The sequence below is a fragment of the Nannospalax galili genome, unplaced genomic scaffold (assembly GCF_000622305.1).
Source record: "Nannospalax galili isolate Female #2095 unplaced genomic scaffold, S.galili_v1.0 scaffold165, whole genome shotgun sequence".
Taxonomy (NCBI): Eukaryota; Metazoa; Chordata; class Mammalia; order Rodentia; family Spalacidae; genus Nannospalax; species Nannospalax galili.
The window spans coordinates 405,453-427,873 of NW_008352715.1; the positions used below are offsets into that span (position 1 = coordinate 405,453).

The 22,421-nt window shown below is 37.2% G+C and overlaps 1 protein-coding gene across 2 annotated transcripts in view; it reads left to right on the plus strand.

Moving 5' to 3' along the window:
- Xirp2 (xin actin binding repeat containing 2) overlaps positions 1–22,421 on the plus strand; it is a 152,848-nt gene that overhangs the window by 122,441 nt on the left and 7,986 nt on the right. Inside the window, exons 4-8 of one of the 2 annotated variants that reach the window (XM_008849918.3) lie at positions 8,862–8,945; positions 9,328–9,400; positions 10,694–10,827; positions 11,433–16,705; positions 16,784–20,769. In XM_008849918.3, the coding sequence (XP_008848140.1) occupies positions 8,862–8,945; positions 9,328–9,400; positions 10,694–10,827; positions 11,433–16,705; positions 16,784–20,769 (9,550 nt within the window). Of the gene's footprint in view, positions 1–8,861; positions 8,946–9,327; positions 9,401–10,693; positions 10,828–11,432; positions 20,770–22,421 lie in introns of both variants that reach the window. The other variant, XM_008849919.1, reaches the window with a different exon arrangement.

The following is a 22,421-nucleotide window of genomic DNA, read 5'->3' on the forward strand; positions in this document are numbered from 1 at the left end:
TTATGACACTATTAGCAGGCAGGTGGCGCTGTTAAAGTCTTAATGCATAGTCTTGTAAAGGCACGTGAGATTCACTGCAAAGAAATAAGTGAAATAAATTTTTCTTCTATGACCTGAATAGTGCGTTCTTCTACGTTGTCTACTGTAAAAAATGAGTGTCATGGTTTTTCTTGTGCTTTTATCTGGTTTCCATTTGGTTAAGAATATTTCAAAATTCATAAATAACACTTTTTTGAAAGAGTAATAAATAATTTTATTTCTGGACATTCAAATTTCCTTCAATTTCACTTCCAAAAGAAGTAGAACTTGTCACCATTTGGAGATGCTGTAAATACCATGTACTCTCTAGCCTTTGGAATCTAGTCTCCATATCTGCAAACTGTACTGCACTGATCAGACAGCTTGCTGAGGATTTAAATAAGTGAATAGGAAGCAGCACTGCTCACCATATGGTCTGGCAACTCTGTGCTGCCCTGTTACTAGATACAGACCCTCTAAGACTTACTCCTACTGTCCTGAAGACTCCTGGGATGCACGCCATGACCCTGTCAACCAAGGTCTCTGTCTTTGTCTGTCTCTCTGTCTCTGTCTCTCTCTCTCTCTCGTGTGTGTGTGTGTGTGTGTGTGTGTGTGTGTGTGTGTGTGTCAGGGTCTTACTTTTGCCCAAACTGACCTGGAACTCTCTATGTAGACCATCCTAGGCTGGCCTCAGTCACAGAAATCTGCTTGCCTCTGCCTCCTGAGTGCTGGGATTAAAAGCATGTGCCACCATGCCCAGTCTAACCAGTGTCTCTTTAATAAATTCCTCTTTCTACTTACATCATCAGTCAGGCTCATCAGTTTAGCTTTAAAGTTAAGATGAGAGATGTACAACAATGCTTTGTATTACAGGAGAAAATATGGAAAACATTATGTAATGGCAGATTAAATCCACTAAACTGATTGTTCACTATGTAGCAGTTTATATAAGAAGAGCCATAGAACCACTGACTTGCTGAGCTCACGGCCACTTTATGGCCATGTCTCCACAGACTGTTCTCACATCTCAGTGACTATGATGTTTGTAGAAGGATTATAGTGTGCACAGCCTCTTTTTTACTCTTTTTGAATAAACTCTCCAGGCCCACAGTTGTTCTGGAGTTCTACTGGAGCTGATAAGTGGGCACTGAAGCCGGGCGTGGTGGCGCAGGACTTTAATCCCAGCACTCAGGAGGCAGAGGCAGGAGGATCTCTGTGAGTTCAAGGCTAGCCTGGTCTACATAGTGAGTTCCAGGACAGCTGGGGCTACAGGGATACCCTGCTTCAAAAAAAAGACAAAAAAAAAAACAAAAAAACTGTGCACTGAGATTTGGTTCTTCTTTCCTTTCTGGATTAGTGATAAACTTCAGTCCCAGTGAAAGAACATCAAGGACGTTTGAAGGCACAATACGCTTCAGTTGAGACTTCAAATAATTTTAGTCAGAGAGATAACTTGAGCAAAAAATAAAATAGAATGATGTATTTGTTAACATGGTGAGACATGACGCTGGAGGTGTAGGACAAGCAAGAATATTAGAGAAAATGATATGCTATGTTAAAAAATTTGCATCTTATTTTCAAGCCACCAAGAACCATTACAGCATTGGAAGGGAATCCTATGACCTCTTCTGGCCTCTGTGGGTGCAGGCATACATGGGTGCTCCTAAAAACCTGCAAGCAAGACACTCATACACATAAAATAAAAATAAACAAATAAATAAATAATAAATAGAAAATTTTAAAGCCATTGAAATTTTAACAGGGATATAAGATGAATAAATATGCCTGTAAGACAGATTATTGTGACTGTGTAGAACTGAGGTGAAAGATATTAAAGTTAGATGGAAGAAGATAAATTAGAAAACTACTGAAACACTCCAAACTATGAGCACATAGACGGTTCATAGAGAACACAAGCTGAAGGGTATTTACAGTGTGTTAGATAGCATACACCTAGCTCAGCTATGGGCTGTTGCTGAGCAATGTGGAGAATTTCTCTAGCTCTCTGTCTTGGCTTATGTAAATTAGCATAAGATACCACTTACCTCTGGCTATCTTTGTTGAAATATTGCACTTTTCTAATTTTTAAATCCACTATATTGATCTTATTCTTTTCATCATTTTTATTTACTGAATTTTTATCTCTAATCCTGGTTTCTCCTTGATTATAAGGTATTTTATTCTCTGTGAGGCGGAAATATTATATATGTGTGCTGGATGGCTTTAGTTGTCAACTTGACTCGTCTGATTAGAGGGGACCTAAACTGAGAAATTGTCTCCATGGGTTTGACCTGTGTCCATGTCTGTGGAGTATTTTCTTGATTGTTGAGTGATATGGGAGGGCCCAACCCACTGTGGGCAGTGCCACCCCTGGGCAGGTGGTCCTGTATTGGATAAGAAAGCAGGCTAAGCACAGGCTAGGGGAGCAAAGCCAGTAAACAGCTTTCCTCCATGGTCTGTGCTCCAGGTTCCTGCCCTGAGTTCCTGGGATGGCTTCCCTTGATAGTAAACTGTGCTGTAAGACAAATAAGATCTCTCCTCCGCAAGTTGGTTTTGGTCAGTGTTTTTAGCACAGCAATTTTAAGCAATCTAGAACAGTATGTACATATCTTTAACATATTTCCACATAAATCCTCTAGGGATCATCTTTTATCTATTGCAAGCTGAATGTTTATATGTAAGAAGCTTTATTCATTTATCAAATAAATGTTGTTACTTATAAGATTAATATGTTTGATGACTCAGTTGAGAGTGCATCTTTTATTACTACTTTTATGAATATTTTGCCCTTTTGGACTCTAGATTAATGCTTCTATAAATAATACTTTGAAAGAAGAAGAGGACAGTCTTCAAATGGTCTAGCAGTTAAACTTGACAGTGAGTGTTTAGAATCCTCCCCTTTGGAAGAGAAAAATTCTCTTTTTACTTTCAAAGTAAATTTATTTAAAATGATATTTGGTCATGATAGCTAAATAGATTCAAACCCTAATTGGTTTTAGTTAAGAGTTGAAACTAATTGAATAATACTTCTCCCCAAACTTTATCCACTAAACTTGCATGAGTCAAGTATCTGAATACTTTAATATTCTCATCTAAAGCTGAGACTTTTAGATCAGAAACTATATATGTTCATACATACATATAAAAATCAAATATTTATGGTGAGATAGAGAGATCCAGAGACATAGATGATAGATACATAGATAGATATACATATATACATAGCTAATAATAGAAACGTGCTAAAATAATGTCACAATTCAAGTCAGATGATGTTGAATACAGTTGGTCAACAAATTATTTAAATACTTTTACAGTCATTCTCAAGTGAGGAAACAAAATTTTGTGAAAGGAATAAGTCAGTACTTCAAATTGTTAATGTTTTGCACAATCAGCTTCTTAAGATCCAATAACCTTGTTGGTAACTCCCATAATTTTAGGCATGACTACAAGTAAGCCCAAATTTACACTTCTGAGTGTACTGAATCACACAAAGAATCAGAACTAACATTTACCCTGACACTTTTTTTCTAATTTGTATAAACTTAAAATGAAATAAAGCGCTTTTCATTATTACAAACATCTCAACTTAGTTTTTATGCCACAGTAATTCTGCCCACTGTATGCTGTTGCTGTTTATACGTGATACTAGGCAGCATGAGCATTCCCCAGCTTCATGAGGAAAAACAATTCACTAAAAATGGCAAAGAACTAGTTTTCTTAGTACCATTATTATACATTTTAAACAATTAGTAGAAAATGCATTTTCTTGTTTTGAACAATTGTTTGTGTATATTTGTTACTTTTGTATTGATTATTTCTTGATACAGGCTTCTCATCCCTCCTCTGATGTTCATTACCTTTTACCACATCACCACAATTCCTACATTGTTCGATAGATGCTCTGATTACTTGACTGTTTTCAAGGACCCTTTCTCTGAGTGGACTTGATAAGGCAGTTGACATACTAATGTTGTATACATCAGCTTCAGTAACCTCACCTACCAATTATGAAATACTCAGTATCAAAGACTGACATTCAAAATGCCAAAATATAATCAAAGGCTATGTAGATAACTCTAGAATCTCAATTTAAAAAAAAAGCTAAAAATCATAACATTTCTACATCATTTGATGAAAAGCAGTGACTATTTTCACAGGACCTCACTCCTTGACATCTCCTGAGGCTCCTCCCTTGGGTTGGGAAGCTGAACTTTGGCACAAGGGGACTTGTGCTATACAATCACAGTTCAGTTAAAGGAGTCATGCCAGTCATCTCTGGCTGTGAAATGTGATAGGTAAATAGTAGAGATGTGTACAGACAGTCATAAGAACAAGAATAACAAAAAAAAAGCAAGACTACCTAACCATGTACAGAAAAGTCAGAAATGACTTAAAAGAGAAAGAATTTTTGAGCCATGCCTCCAAATTTGTGTCTCCAAATGTCCTTCAATCTGGGTCCATCCACTAGAACCTGGTTAATATCCCAGGATCTTAAAAAAGAAACATAGCAAAGGAAAATTTTAAACTGAATATTTGCAAATCAATATAAGTGCATTGTAGCAAACCATAGGGTTTCCAAAAGGGAAGAACGTCTTACCCTGTTAGTCCTTGAATCCACTGACATTTTCCCCAGGATAATAGGTGTTTTTGTATTGTTTCTGTCTGTTTGGCAGAAATATCAAGAAGTTAATACATCACAACCCTTATTACTCTCATTAAAATGAGATTAGTTATAGATAACACTTCAGATTTACTGACACTAAGCATGGATATACATCTTTGTTCCTGTCTCTCTTTTTCACTTTGAAAGAAAGGCACCCATGAGTCTTTCAGTCCTTCCTCATACATTTTTTTCCTATTGGGTATATTTCTAAAAGTCCTAAATAGTGAGTTACCATTTGTACAATGTACTTTGTTATTCGTCATTGATGAAATTTGGATGAGTTTGCACTTTTGTTAGTAAAAATTTACAATATAATTTCCTGTAATGACAATGGCAAATTGAGCAGGCAGAATGTGAAACACTTCCTATGCGGGAGTAATTTCCATAGAAGATGAGCATATCAACATTAGATTTCTGGTAATATTCTTGGTCAATATATGAGTTGAAATCAAATTCATGTGAACCATTTATAACCATAATATTGTTTCATAATTGTCCTACAATCTCTCTTTTAGATTTCAGAGTTCAAGCATATATATATATAATCTTTTAATGGTAACTGAATTTAAATGTGATTTAGTGTTTGCCCAGGATTGCAACGCACCCAATCCAGAAAGAAGTTACTACTAATCCCTCATCCCTGGCTATTTGTTAATCTACCTGTGAACAAAACATTTTTTTTTCTTGTTCAGTCTGGTTGGTACTGGTATTTAATTTCAGCAACCAATTTCATGAATCGTTTCATGTGAATTTATGTGTAGTAGTGTTCTGACCAGAATTCTTTATTGCATTTTACTGTGTAATTTGAGTTCTGCCTGTGCATTATAATGATGCATCCTTTTACCTAATCCTACACTATATTGACACCAAAAATTAGAGTCAGATTTAAAATCCAAATTAAACTAGTTATGAGATTGAAAAGAGAATAAATGATAGAAACAAAATCTTGAAATATTTTAAGAGATATTTTATGCAAGTTATAACAACCAGGGGGCTGTAAAATTGATGCATTGATGCTCTCATACCAAACTAGTACAGCAATTACAGTTCTATTTAGTAATAGCACATAAATGCTGAACAAGAAACTGAAAAGTATAAATAAAATTTATGTGCAATTATATTGCTTGTGTTGCACCATCTACAAGAAAATGCATTTGGAGATGATAATCATTGATTATTTATTCTGGAGTTTTTACATGCTAGTTATGAATCTTTTTGCAACAGAAAATGACAAATTTTGAAATCTATATCAAAAATAGATTTATTTATATTTTCTTTATTACTTAACACAGAGATTTATGCCACTTTACTCTTTCCAGACGACAATTAGCTGCAAGTATCAGAAACTTAAATTTCTATGGGTACCAGGAAAAAATAATTACCATCTTGATGTTAAATATCGGGAAATAATAGGGATTTTGGCTTATTACCATCTGCTCCATCCAAAATGCTGGCCACCATTTTGTCTTGGCCAGATACTGCTATATTGGAATTAGTTATTGTCAGATAATCACTTTTCAAAAGTAGGAAGAAGCTCTGACTTTGCTAGTGTTCACTACTCCAAAATATTAAAAATCACTATGTGAGACAAATAAGGTATGTGAGAGTGGGCCAGTGCTGAGTGCGACTTACAGCCAGAGACATTATTCAGTAGAGTGATCTTGGTACACCTCAACTGATGCCTTGGTTCAGGTCACATTCTTTCCTTTGCTGTTCACTCTCCAGTGTGCACTTCCTGCTTCTCCATGTGTGTTTAAGGACATCATAGAATATCCTCATTACTTGTTTGAGATGGAGAGATTTGTCACTAAGCAAAAGAGTTGTCATTTGTATCCATTTTTTTTTTTTTACCTGCTGCCATCAATAGTGCTTCTCATGTCTCCAGCATGATACTATTGATACCATTACATCAAGCATGGCTATGCAAGATATCTTGTCAAATGGAGTACTGATTCTTTGAGCTTAAAGGAAACTACATGGATTGTGTGTTTCCTACACTTCTTCTAAGAAAATAAATATTTTTTCCTCTCATTGTTATATCCCCCAGTTTCTATAGCACCTCTGGCAAATATGTTAATCAAAATTTGATATTTTATTCATCAATTCTGTTCTAATTCATTCATTATATAAACTTATCCTTAGCACAAATTACATGTCAAACATATACCAAATATCACTGAAAATATGTAGGTCCTTAATTAGGACTGGGAAACTATTGTGTTTAGAAAAAAATTCAGTGACCTTCATTTTAACAAAATTCACATAAATTTTTAAAGTGTAAGGTCACATTTTTCTCATAGCTTTTTAAGTGGACTTCTGGGGCAACTTTTTATTAATTCTCCATCTTAGAAAATTGTGATGGAATTAGATTATACCACAGCACTCTGAATAAATGAATACCCTCTCCTTAGTTCATGAGATGCCTTAGTTCATGGATATGTCAGATATCCTCATGGGGAACCACACAAGTAACGTTCTGTGTCTCTTAGTTCAGAAAATGCACAGCCAAGATCAAGGTGTCATAAATTAATTTCTATTTTTAGAGATTTACTACTTGATAGTTTAAAACTAACTCACTCACTGTAAGAAAGTACCTCAATTCTTATTCTGTCCTGTTAATAATGATAACCTGCCCATTCTCGCTTGATTATTCTTTAACAAATAATTTTAAGAACAAACTATCAAAAATGGTATCTATTAAACACTTATATATCAAGATAATTATGAAATTCAAACTTCAAATAATTTCACACATCTTTTAAATTTTTTTAATTATTTATTTTTATTTTATGTGTATGCATGTATTGCCTGCATGTAGGTAAGTGCACCCATGTCATGCAATGTCTGTAGAGGTCAGAAGAGACTGTTGGATCCCCTGGGACTGGAGTTACAGACAGTTGTTAGCTGCCATGTGGATGCTGGGATTCAAACCTGGGTCTTCTGCAAGAACAACCAGTGTTCTTAGCAACTGAGCCATCTCTCCAGCCCACAAGTTATTTTTTATGGCAACTGAGCACATCCCTATTTTCAGATACTATTTTATTAGAGTGTGTAATTGTTTTACTATACCAATCAATCATGCACTTATGTCAGAATTGTGCTCTATAGTGAAATCAGAGCTGGAATCACCAAAATTATCTGGAGCTCCAACTCAGTTTTGTATCCTTTCAACTTTAACAAACTAAAATATGGCTCTATGCGTAAAGTCAGACACATATACACTATCACAATGTGCCGTGTCTGTACTGGTTATAGTTAAAGGTTACATGTTTGAATTAAACTCTGGATGTTTCATCTTACTGGATAGCCAATCTGAACACCAGGGTGTATCCTGGACATATGACAATATGTCTCATGAACGACGGGACCAATTTCTTTTTCATCAAGAATTTACCTTTCCTTTACTAGGCTCATCTTTCACATTCTGGGTACATGCTTTTTACTGAAGGTAGTAAGTAGAACAGTGGCCTCCAAAGATATCTACATCTTAATCTCCAGAACTGGTAAATATGCTAAATCACCTTGCAAAGAGGAAATAATATTTCAGATTAAATAAAGCTGCTGGTCAGATGGTTTTATGATGGGTTTAATTCAGGACAATTTGAGTCAGTCCAGTGTAATCACTAAGGTTCTTAAAATTTGGCGCTTGCCTTTAATCCCAGCACTTGGGAGGGAAAGGCAGGCAGATCTTTGTAAGTTCGAGGCCAGCCTGGTCTACATAGTGAGTTCCAGGACAGCTGGGGCTACAGGGAGACCCTGTCTCAAAAAGACAAAAAAAGAAAATAGAAAGGCCTGGTAGTGAGAGGGAACCCTGGACTGACAAAAGAGGGGACCGTGAGCCCTGGAGGGGGTGCTGCCCCAGAAGACATAAAAAGGATGAGGTCTTTCCTAGAGCCTGCAGAAAGGAGTCAACCCACTGTGACCCTGTCAACACCCAATGAGCTCTGTTCCGAATTTCTGAACCTCAGAAGTGCAAAGCAGCTAGACTGTGCTATCTTAAACAGCTCAATTTACAGTATTTTGTGGCAGCCACCTAGCACACTGAGGAAGCTGCTTCTTCCCTTGCCACTGCTTCAGCAGTATCTGCCATTGACATTCTACTCATAATATGCATCATCTCTCAGACTTTCCCCAAAGCACTGTCAGTCTGTTCATTTGTTTATTTATTTGTTTTCAGGAGGCAGTCCACAGCAGTCAGGAAATAAGGAACAATCAAGAAGTTTCTGAAATACGTGGAACTGATGTCCTCAAAACTGAGATGGTAATTGTTGTGGAGCACAGTAATTTACAAATGTCTCCAGATCTGTGTAGTTCTGACTTAGATGCAAACGTATGATTTTACTATGTACGTTTAGTGTCCATATGTATCAGTATCTCTACCATACTTTCCAGTTTGAATTATTTCAAAAATAAAAAAAAATGGGCACGTTAAAAATATAACTGTATTTTAGGCTCCATTCACATCTGCTCTGTTATAACTTGAGTTCACACTCTAAAACAAATGATAAACAGATTGGGTGGTGTCTTTCTCTATGTACTAAATTCTTAGAAGAAAATCACTTTAAAATGAAGATTATTTGCTGTGTTCAAGTCATTGGCTTCTTAAAAATAATCATATTTTTTAAAATTATCTTTAAATACAGATATCTCATCTTGAAAAGTGTGCTGAAGACATAAACCAAGCTTCTCAGTTTAATCAATATGTTCAAGAGACAGGTAAGGATCAGGTACTATTGGTTCCAATATCTTTGTCCTGTTAGTGTAATAGAGTTTTGGAGACCTTTCAAAACCCCATCCTCCCCACTGAGTAACTTCAGTAACTATGACTCATGTGCCCAAAGGGAACAAGATAGCATTTCTGTATATAATTAGATTTTGCCAGTAGTGGCAGATGAAATATTTTCTAAAATAGTCCATTGCCCATCACTCCAATGATATATTCATCGTAAATCCCAGAAAGTGATAAGGCAACCACTTAAAAATTTATTTTTGCCTCAGGACCTAAATAAAGTTCATTGCTTATCAAACTACCTGACAACAAAATTACCTACATTATATTAGTTTTAATGTCAGATTTAAGAAATAATAAGTCCAATTCTCAACCTATAGATAGAAGGTTAAAGTACATGAAAATTTCTTCAAGTTTGAATAAGACAAATAAGAATTGTCTACCTGTGTAAGGGGGAGAAGTCTTGATTCTTTGAAGAGATAGAAGATTCATTCTAATATTACTTGAGTCTCATGACTTTAGAAAGTCAGAGTTCTATTTGCCAGACTCGAGGATTCACAATTGTAATCCCAGCACTCGGGCCTCAAAGAGGAGGACTGCTGTACAGGCCAGCCTGTGCAACATAGTGATTGTAAGTCAGCCTGGGCTATAGGGTGAGACCTTGTCTCAAAACAATCAAGCAGACAAAAAAACACAAACAAAAAACAATTTAACTAAATAAACAAACATGAAAGGTAGGCCTACACTACACTATGTTCTTTACAACATATTATTTTATACTGAGCATAGAATTAGAGTAGGAGAAAATTCTGAAAATATTCCCATCCAGAGATAGCCACCAAAAATTTCTTTAAGATGTATTTCTATTTATGGGTGTGTGTCTACTTGTATGTATGCCACATGCGTGTAGGTATGCATAGTAGCCAGAAGAGGTTGTTGGATCCTATGCAGTTTGAGTTGTAGGCGGCTATGATCTTCCTGACATGGGTGCTGGGAATCAAACTTGGGTCATCTGCAAGAACAGCAAGTACTCTTAACTGCTTAGCTGTCTCTCCAGCCTCACCACCAAAAATTCTTTCCTGTGCTTTCTTGTTTTATATTTCCTGTTTCACTCCTAAATTACTTGATGAAGTAATGCCATATGCATAAATTTGTCTTTTCAGTTTTCCTTAAATTTATATTGTAAATGTATATTATGAGTTTCCTGTAGTATTGTTATTTTCTTCTCAAACTCCATTTCATTGATTATATAACATCCCAGCATCGGCTTCATTTTGCAGTCATTGATTCACCTGAGGATAAAGAAACTCCTAAGGTTTCAACTAAGCTTTTAAAAGAACAATTCGAAAAGTCTGCCCAGGAAAAGTTTCTCTATTATGATAAAGAAACAGAAACTTCAGCCAAGTATATAAAGGTAAGGTAATTTCTCTACAGGAGCATTCTAAGTATAAAAATCAGACTTTCATATACAAAAAGATCTGGTTTTGAGGTGTTTTCTTAACAAAAGTTTGAATTTGCCTTTATTCTGTTTGATAAAGAGGTTATTGATCTACACAGGAAAGAGGATTAAAACATGTTTTCAATAGAGCACATGAAGGAAGAAAAGTTAGACATAACCTACTCCATATTTATCATCACGTAAACTAACAAAGTCCATTGTAAATGTCATATGCTTACTATGTTCTCTTTTAAATTTCAGGAAAAACAAAGGAACTTGTAAAAGTACTTCATGATTTTAGCTATTTTTCTGTAACTCTCTCTGCTCATTAAGAGGCGGAAATCCAGAGTGTGGGTAAATAGTAAAATACTGAATCACTGGCAAATTGACTGGAGAATATAACTGTATTAGTAAAAAAAGGGCTGAAATATAGTAACAAATAATAAATATTGTAGTGGATATTTGTTTTCCAAGGAAGGTGTCACAACAGGATCCTTGTTGTGGACAAGTGAAGGGTAGGGCCTGGGAAGTCTCTGATACCACCCTCATCTTTATAAGCTTCGATTTTCTTTTCCTTAAAGATTGAAAGTGACAGTGAAGAAAATTTCAAGCCATTGTCAACTGTGAGTACCTCCTCTTCTTGCACTTCAAGCAGCCAAAGGAAAGAAAGCTCAACCTCCAGTTACAGTAATCACAGCATCACTTCATCAGCTCTGGCTCACGTTAATGCCACTCCTTCAGGAAAGATGGAAGAACTCCCTCCTCCCCCGTCTGATTTGCTTCAAACTCCAATAGACATGACAGCATTTTCCCAGTCCCCTGAGTTGCCCAGCCCTCCTAGAAGACTACCAATCTCTAAAGAGCTATATTCCAAACAAAGAAATTTGTATGAATTAAACCGTTTATATAAACATATCCATCCCGAGTTAAGAAAAAACTTAGAAAAGGATTACATCAGTGATGTTTCTGAGATTGTTTCTAGCCAAACAAACTTGGGAAGCTCAGTTTCAGCAGATGTACAACAAGCTCGGTATGTTTTTGAAAATACAAATGACAGTTCTCAGAAAGATCTGAATTCACAAAGAGAATACTTGGAGTGGGATGAAATTCTGAAAGGAGAGGTGCAGTCAATAAGGTGGGTCTTTGAAAATCAGCCACTAGATTCTATCAACAATGCTTCTCCAGGTGAAGGTAATATTACCAAGGGCATTGCTGACCAAGAGATCATTGCTGGGGGTGATGTGAAATATACTACTTGGATGTTTGAAACTCAACCAATAGATACACTCAGGGCTCATTCTACCGGCACTGAAGAAAACACTGAGAAAATTCCTGAGCTAGCTAGAGGAGATGTCTGTACAGCAAGGTGGATGTTTGAAACAAAGCCATTAGACTCAATGAACAGAACGCATCAAAATCAAGAAGAATCAACAGTAACTGTTACCAAGGACATCACTGGGGGAGATGTTAAGACTGTGAGATACATGTTTGAGACTCAGCACGTGGATCAACTTGGACAGCTTCATTCCATAGATGAAGTTAACTTACTGCAGCTCAGATCTGAGCTCAAAGAAATTAAGGGAAATGTTAAGAGAAGTATAAAGTGTTTTGAAACTCAACCACTGTACGTTATTAGAGATGGTTCAGGCCAAATGCTAGAAATTAAAACTGTGCATAGAGAAGACATTGAAAAGGGGGATGTGAGAACAGCCCGTTGGATGTTTGAAACACAGCCCTTGGACACAATTAACAAGGATGCCACAGAAATTAAAATTGTCCGAGGAATATCCATGGAAGAAAATATCAAAGGTGGGGTGAGTAAAGCGAAGTGGTTATTTGAAACCCAACCACTGGAGAAAATCAAAGAGTCAAATGAGGTCATCCTTAAAAAAGAAATGATAATAGGTACAGATGTTTCAAAAAAGTGTTGGATGTTTGAAACCCAGCCACTAGACAGTCTAAAAGAAATTCCTGATGCAGATCCTGTATCACCTGAAGAGAGAATAGGGGGTGATGTAAAAACCACCAAGCATCTATTTGAAACACTTCCAATAGAGGCTTTAAAAGATAGTCCTGATATTGGAAAGCTTCAAAAAATTACTGCATCCAAAGAAGAAAAGGGGGATGTTAGGCACCAAAAATGGGTTTTTGAAACCCAACCCTTAGAAGAGATTAGAGAAGATAAAAAGGAGTATACACGAACGGTGAAACTTGAAGAAGTTGACAGAGGTGATGTCAAGAACTACAAGCACATCTTTGAATCAAATAACTTAATTAAAGTGGATGCATCCCATAAAATTAAAGTGGAGGGAGTCACAAGAGGGGCCGTGGAGCTGAATAAATCTCTCTTTGAGACAACACCACTGTATGCCATTCAAGATCATCTTGGAAAATACCATCAAGTAAAGACAGTCCAACAAGAAGAAATTCTAAGAGGTGATGTGAGAAGCTGCAGGTGGCTTTTTGAAACAAGGCCCATTGACCAGTTTGATGAAAGTCTTCATAAATTTCAGATCATTAGAGGAATATCTGCTCAGGAAATACAGACGGGGAATGTGAAATCTGCTAAATGGTTGTTTGAAACCCAACCTCTTGATTCAATTAAATATTTTAGCGATGCAGAAGAAACAGAAAACAAAAGTGAAGAAACAACAGATATTGTTAAAGGGGATGTCAAAACCTGTAAATGGCTTTTTGAAACCCAACCAATGGAGACTCTTTATGAAAAGGTTTCCTTGACAACTGGCAGTAAAGATATTCATAAGGGTGATGTCCGAACCTGTACCTGGCTCTTTGAAACTCAGCCACTTGATAGCATAAAGGACAACTCTGAAGCAACAGTCAAGTTGCAGACTGTAAAACAGGAAGAGATCCAAGGTGGGGATGTTCGTACAGCATGTTTTCTTTTTGAGACAGAAAATTTAGACAACATACAGGGAGAAGAAGGGAAAGAAACTAAGCCTATGGAAATGGTTATCCAAGCTGGGGATGTCTCTGGCATGAAGTATAAATTTGAAAACCAGTCTTTAGATTCTATCAGTTGTAGTTCAGAGGAAGTTTTGAACAAGATCAAAACCCTAAAAACTGAAGACATTCAGAGAGGCGATGTTTTACGCTGCAGGTGGCTATTTGAAAACCAACCCATTGATATGATAAAAGAAAACCAAGAAGGTGATGGATTGGTTAAGACAGTGACAGACATACAAGGTGGAGATGTGAGAAAGGGGTGCTTCATCTTTGAGACTTTTTCTTTAGACGAGATTAAGGAAGAAACTGACTATATCAGCACCAGGAAAACAAGTACTGAAGAAATAATAAAAGGTGATGTAAAAAGCTACAGAATGCTGTTTGAAACACAGCCACTCTATGCAATTCAGGATCAAGAAGGGTTTTATCACGAAGTGACAACAGTTAAAAAAGAAGAGGTAATTCATGGAGATGTACGAGGAACATGGTGGCTTTTTGAAACAAAACCGTTAGACTCAATTAACAAGTCAGAAAACATATATGTTATTAAATCTGTCACTCAGGAAGATATTCAGAAGGGGGATGTTAGGAACGTCAGATACAGATTTGAAACTCAGCCACTGGATCAGATTTCAGAAGAATCACATAATATTGTGCACACTGTTGACTCCATTCAAGGTGGCAATGTGAAGACAAGTAAACAATTCTTTGAGTCTGAAAGCAATAAGAAGGGTTACATAAGAACAGTTAGTGTCAGTGAAATACGAAAGGGCAATGTTAAGACTTCTACTTGGCTATTTGAAACTCACAGTATAGACGAGCTAGGAAGAGAAGGATTTGGGTATCCAAATATGAAGACTGTTACCCAGGAAGATGTGCAGAAAGGTGATGTTAAGCAGGCAGTGTGGCTTTTTGAAAATCGAACATTGGATTCTATTAAGGAAGCAGATGAAAACAGCACAAAAGTTAGCAAGGAAGCAATTCCTCCATCTGATGTCAAGACAACTACATGGCTCTTTGAAACAACACCTATTCATGAATTTAATGAAAATAGAGTGGAAAAGGCAGAAATTATTGGCAAGAGCATTAGAGAAACCTTGGAAGACCTCTATTCTCAAAAAGTGATTGAAGCTCCCGGAATTATCCTTGAAGCCGATGAAATTGGGGATGTTCGGATGGCAAAATACAAGCTCATGAACCAAGAAACTCCTGAAATACAGAAAGAGGAAATTATCAGGGCAGATCTCAGAAGTATAATGATGAACTTACTTTCCAAGAGAGACTGTACAAAGAAAGAGATATTGGTTAGTGAAGAAGAGAAGGGAAATGTCAGTTTGACAAAAACTCAATTATTAAACAGATCAACTGAATTTCATGCTGAAAAGGAAGAGGTAGTGAGAGGGGATGTACAACAAGCAATAAAAAACCTATTATCAGAGGAGAGAGCTGCAAAGAAAGGCATCTTAATTCAGGAAGATGAAAAAGGAGATATTAACATGACTATCTATTGTCTTCTCCATGAAAATGCTGATGACAAGATTGAGCGTGAGGAAGTAATAGGAGGTGATGTGAGACGTACCATTCATAACCTGTTATCTTCTACATCAAGCAGTAAAATATCTGAAAGGACAAAAATCGATGCCTCGGAGAGGGGAAATGTTCAGTTCGTCACAACATGCATAGAAACTGGAGCTTTGGATTACCTCAAACAACTCCAAACAGGGTCAAATAAAATATTCACAACTAGGAAAGAAGAGGAAGAAGAAGAAACAATTGGTGGTGACGTTGAGGACACAAAAATGTTACTAAAGAACAGGCAATGCCAGTTTCAACGTACTGTTAACGAAACTGACATCATCCCAGGAGATGTTCATAATATAGTTAAAGTCTTTATGACAGAGCCTCAGAGTTCATCTTATAAGGCACGCAAAGAAGAGATTATAAAAGGTGATTTGAAATCAACCTTGAATTCTCTCAACCAGGCCATAAATCACAAAACAGTGGCTAAAACAGAAGAAATGATAAAAGATGGCATGTTGGCTACATTCAAGTCACTTAAGGAGTCAGATGACCAATGGAAAGAATCTAAGCAGTCCGGTAGTGTCCCTGGGGATATCGAGCAAGCTATTGAATGCCTTGAGAAGGCTACAAATACACGGACAGAAATCCTGAAAAAAGAGCTTATTCTAGATGATCTTGAAACATCATTAAGGTCCTTGAAAGAAGCACAAAGAGGTTTTAAAGAAGTTGTTGCTAAAGAAGAAATAATCAAAGATGTACCACCTGCAATAGTAGGGTCCTCAGGAAAACAGGAAGCAGAGATTTATCCAGCCGCTGCCCAGAAAGACAAAAAAAATATTCTCCAGCCAAGGCCAGGACCATTTGAACCAGCAGCCGTGCGGCAACCAGGAGCAGGCACAGAAACTACAGAGAAATCCAGCCATAGGACTTTAACAGAAGAAAGAACTGAGGCTAATCTTCCCAAAGCCCCCAAGGGCACAGTAAAGATAGTCGTTGATCGTGAACAAAACAATGATGCTCTTGAGAAAAGCCTTAGAAGGCTATCCAAGGCAGAACGCAGAGCTACGAAAGACGTGTTGGAAATGGGTGACAGAATGGTTTTCTGGACTGAGGCCAAAGAAGAGCCGCGTGGTGACCATATGAGCAGACAGTTAATTTCAACTGTGTCAGTGAAGGAAAATCTAAAAACAAAGGAATCAGATACTGTGAGAGAACCGAAGGAAGACTTCATCCCTAATTTCCCTCAGTCTGTGGATAACACACTTAGAAAGCAACAGACTCCTCAGACGTGCGAACAAAGGAATGACCGCTACAAGTCCCAGGCCCAGGATTTCTATGTGAAGAGTCAAAAACATATCAAGAACATTAACACCTCAGCAGAGGAACGAAGTTCCAAACCAGGTTCCTCCCAGCAGCCAGTCAACAAGCCAGTTGGTGAAATACGTGAGGTGACAAGGGACCTTCAGAAGCAAACCTTGTTAAGGCAAGAGAAGCAATATTCTAATAAAGATATGAAGAAAAATAAGATGAACCTTCAACCTTTGCCTGTATATCAGGACATTTCCAATGCAACAGAAGAAAAAGTCTCCGGGAAAAGCCATAAAAAATTCCAGGCAACTGACAAAAAGCAGAAAACTGATGTGTATCTAGAAAGCCAGGACTTTCTAATGAAGACAAATACTTCCAAAGAGTTAAAGATGGCAATGGAGAGGTCCTTTAATCCAATCAACCTTCACCCTGAGTACAATTTAAAAGAAAGTGAAGGCTCCCTTCCACCTCCATCTCCCCCTCCTCCTCCACCTTCTAATACATCATCTGAAATTGAATTTCCTCTCCCTCCTCCACCTCCTTTAATGCTGTTGTCCGAAAAAAATGAGTTTCCTTCCTCACAATCCAGAGAGAAGATGAGAGCTGAATTTGAAAACTCCCTAAGCCTCCCTCTTCCTCCACCACCAGTGGATGAGAAATCTGAAAGAGAATGCCTATCAACATTCCCACCTCCTCCACCTCTTCCAACACCATCACAGTCAGTACATCTTTCCTCTTCTCTTCCAGAACAGCACAGTAAAGCATTCATACAATATTCCCCCAAAGAAGCCTTGGGGTCTCAGCAGATTCACTCACAGGCTAAAATCATAACAGGGAAAACACCACCTCCCACACTCCCCAAACCCAAACTTCCCAAGCGACTCAGAGATAAAAGAAACCAGCTTTCTCCAAATGTTGAATGGGAACACTCTTTGTCAGATATGGAAATTAAAACCACTCTCTCAAAAGATCAGAAGAGTTCACTGGTGGCAGTGAGCAGTGAGCACACAGAGATAAAGCAGGACGTATTCAGGAAAAATCTCAGTGAGAGGAAGCAGCTGTCCATTGACTCTGCAAAGCCTCTCTCACAGACAGTTCCAGAAACCTCAGCACCCAAAGGAGAACAGAAAGCACCTCTTGTAAAATCCCACTCATTTCCAGCAAGTGCAGAACAGCAAAGTCCAAAACCTTACATGAGAAAATTTAAGACCCCGTTAATGATCGCTGAAGAAAAATATAGACAACAAAGGGAAGAGCTTGAAAAACTGAGACAGGGGACTTCTTGCCACGACATTGTCAAAACAGAAATCTCAACCCAAAACATATCAGAGTTGGAGAAAAAAATACCGTTGCAAAAAACAGCTGAGGAGGTCCCAGAACTCAGAAAAGGTTCTGAGCTCACTGGGGCCCAACCCCACCCCAACTCTAAAAGCAGTGCTCCCATTTCAGGCACGTGCTCCAACAGCCAGTTCTCCACAGCTTCAGCAGTGACAGCTGCTACTGGGAAACTCCAGCATATTCTAGCAGCATCAGAAGACAAGCAGAACATGGGGAAAGAAGTCTTGGAGAGCTCAAGGGACATTCTGCAATCTAAATCAGCTTGGGATATCAACCAGAGTCACAAAGATTGTGGCACGCAGCAAACACTAGAGAAGTATGAGATGTTGCCCTCACCCCAAAGCAAACTGGTTTCCCCAGCTTTCAAAGTTAAAACCATCAAGCTTCCAACTCTAGATCATACATTGAACGAAACAGGTCTCAGTTATGAAAGTCACCTACAGCAATCTGAAGTTGATGTTCACACCATTTCCAGACAACAGAATCAGGAAACCAAGATAAAAGAAACAAGCACAGAATACAATAATAAGCAATCTGTGGCTGAAAAATATGTTCATTTACCTAAAACAGAGAGAAGAGTAACAATACAAGTGCCTTCAGAAACTTCAAAGAAAAATCATGAAAGTAAGCTCAAAATGTTTCCTGAGAAGCAGAGGGAATCTAGGGAATCTAGCAAAGGAAATCCCTTAGGGAGTGAAGAAAAAAGTCAGGGCTCATCAATGAACAAGCCAAAAGAAGACAGATTAGTAGGAGAAAGAAAACAGGAGCATTTGAGAGAGGCAGCACCAAAGGTGTTCAAACAAAAGATTATTGATGTGCATCTTGATTCACAGACTCAAAATTTTCAGCAAACACAAATACAAACTTCTGAAGGGGCAATTGAACATAAAAAATTATCCCAGTCATCTAATACTGTGCAGGGAAAAAAGTATCTTAGAGACAAGGGCATGAAACAGAAACAGATCTTCTCTAACACTAAAGATTCAGAACAAGAGATTACACAGAACAAATCTTCATTTTCCTCTGTGAAAGAATCCCAACAGGACAACGGAAAATGTGTTGTAAATATATTAGAATTTTTGAGAAAACGTGAAGAGCTACAGCAGATTTTGTCTAGAGTAAAGCAGTTTGAAGCTGAGTCAAATAAAAGTGGCCTTAAAACATTTCAGATACTGTTAAATATTGTTCCAGGATGGCTGATAAGTGGAGAAAAAAGAGAATATGGAGTTCGTGTTGCCATGGAGAATAATTTAGAAAAAGTCAAAGAAGAAATAACACATATTAAAACCCAGGCAGAGGATATGCTTGAGTACTGTGAAAACATAATTCAAAAAGCCATGATAGTTTCCCAAACAGGAAAACAGGAAAATAAGCCCACTAGTCTTAATGAAACATCACTGAAAGCACCTAAGATTGAAGCCAGTTGTAATAAATGCACTGAACAGAAAGAAAATAAAATTGTAGAGGAAAAATCAGTGCAGCAGCAAATAGCAACTCATCATGAAACAGCTTCTTACACTCCTGCTGAAACACATCAAGAGCCTAAGAGAGAGGATAGCAAGGTTTCTCCTCCTTCTTTAAAAACTCGACCACCATCACCAACTTTTATAACAATTGCATCCACTGCCCGACGAGCAGAAATCCCCACTAAGGATGAGCTTTGTCAGGTCCCTAAAAAGGACAGTGGTACTGAAACCCCACTCAGAAGACCCATAGTGCAAACATCTGGAATTCACCAAACAAGCACATCCCCATCTCCACCCAGGAGTCGCTCTGAACAACTTGTCAGACTCAAAGACACAACTGCAAAGTTAGCCAGAGGCACTATGGCATGCCCACCAGGAACCCCAGTACCGATTGTAGAGAAGAGATCTGAAGTTGTTATGTCTCCAGCAACCCTTCGTCGTCAAATTAAGATAGAAAGCCGTGGCAGGGACTCTCCACCTACCATAACAATACCTGTAAGTATAAATCACATTGGGAGTGGTTCCTTCAGAGAATCTGTGGAAGCTCAAGAGGAAGTGAGGAAAATAGAGAAAAGAGAAACTTTTGTTCATAAAGATAGAAGGAATTCCATCAAGAGCTTAATGCCAGATACTGAAAGTTATGATGCAGTGGAAATCATTCGCAAGGTGGAAGGCCCTTGCCTGTCAGAACATACACAGAGATATGAATCTGCCAATCAAACTGTTCAAATGGCTGAACGTTTCCTGAATGACCACGAAAATGAAATAAACAGATGGTTTAGGGAATTTGAGAATGGCCCAATTTTTGAAGGAAAATCAGAGAGAAGAGTTTATGCAAATGGAGAAGCAAATCAAAACACAAAACAAGAAAGTCACATATTTTGCAAAGAAGAATTTGGATTAACATCCTTAGGAAATGCGAATTTTACAGATCTTTCTTACAAACATCCCCGAGAGTTCCAGGAAAACATCCCTGCTACACAGCCCAGGGGTCACACCGAGGCAAGATTTCTGAATGAACATTTCTCAGGCGTGGATGCATTTGAGAGTCAGATTGTTGGGTCAAAAGTGGCAACATCACATAGCTCAGAAACTGGCAGATCTGGCTTTGACTTCAAGCATGCCCCACCAACCTATGAAGATGTGATTGCTGGCCACATCCTGGATATCACAGAGTCACCTGAAGAGCTCAGAAGGGATTTCCAGAAGACATGGCAGGAGAGTGAAAGAGTTTTTAAGAGCTTGGGATGTGAAACCTCAGATGCTTCTGAAACTGAAGTGAGGCAAAGCTTCCAGGAGGAATCTGCATTTCTCAGTGGTAAATGAGCTTGGAAAATGTGAAAGGAGATTAACCCATTTAAAGCATGTATTACAAACAAGATGATTTTCATTTAAGCAGTCTATAGAAATAACCAAGTAACAAAGTTTAATACTAACACCCTGTGTGCTTATACTTTCTTGTCTTGCTTTTTACTTTCTTAAAACAATAATGTCTAGCATGATCAACAGTACAGATTATTGAGACCTATATTATTCAAGTTAAATAAGAGTTTGAATAAATCAGCAAACAGTAATAATTTTTGTGGTGTACCTATACAGCTATATATTTGCTATAAATATCATTAAAATTTCTTATTAGAACTTATTTCATCCAATAATTTATGTTGATATTAGATAACATCCTTTGGCCCAAAATTGATGTATTTTAACCACATAATTGAGTAGCCTCTATATTGAATAGCTTAGTAATAAGGAACTCAAAATCTGCATATATGCTGTATCTATCCATGTATCTAATGAAAGTATAGATTTGATGTTAGACATTTAATCTATTTAACTATGATTATTGAATTGTATATTGTTTGCATCCTCTGATGCCAATGTTTTCTATAGCTGATATTTTTACATTTGTGAAAATAAACCCCAATGCCAATTCAGTTGAATTCATTCATAAACAAACATAAACAATACACATTAAAATGATTATGTTTATAAGACAGGGAATTTAAGTCATATGATACTAGTATATGTTTTTTTAAACCATAAGGAGATAGCTCAGGTCATTATATTTCCCATACATTTTGCAATTGAGGTTTCATGATAAAAGGATTTGACATAATTAATGGGCATCATTAGTATAGTCCATTCTTTTAGACAGATTGAAAGAAATAGTAAGCTTAAAATTAAAACCACTGAAATTAATAATTATGCCTCTCATATTTATAACACGTGTCTAGTTTATCAAGTTAATACAATTTCCTAATGTGCTTGCTTCTGGCATAATTAAACAAAGCTGTCCAATTAACTTCAAATGCTCAGTTTCTGTTAAGATAGCTCAAAAACACAGAAAATACAAAGAAGGTGGTGTTAAATATAGAAATGTATTCCTACTAGAACCAAATAAGCAAGGGAATCTTCAGTCACCAAGAGGCCAAGAGTGAGCATAAAAGAGTGTTTCTGTGTAAAGTTCTTGATGCATTTGCTTTCAAAGGTAACTAATATAAAAACTGAGTTATTCTCATAGGATTGTGGTGAAGATCAAAACCAATATTTAATTAATATTTCTGTGTTGGTTGTGAACCACCATAGAAACCCTGGTTAGTGATGTAACCACTGTTGTTTATTAGGACTGTTATTTACATGACAGCAATAGGAAGTGACAACAGGTTCTGAGTAAGGGAATCAGGAAAACCAAGAAAGGCAAATGTGAAAATTCAAAACGCTATAAAGTCTAAAGTCATTTTAGTGAAGAGCACAGGTCCCTGAAGTTTCTATGTATGCAAGAGTATAATCACAAAATAGCTAACAGCTGGGAGCATGGGATCACTCTTAAAATGTTAAGAAAATATTTAAACAGACACTGTATAACATCTTGGTTTATAAAAGTCTATGTGTACTTTAGAAAGAGTTAGTCACATGGTTTAAAAACTAAAAATTTTGTATTAAATTTTATGTGTAAGGAAAATTTAG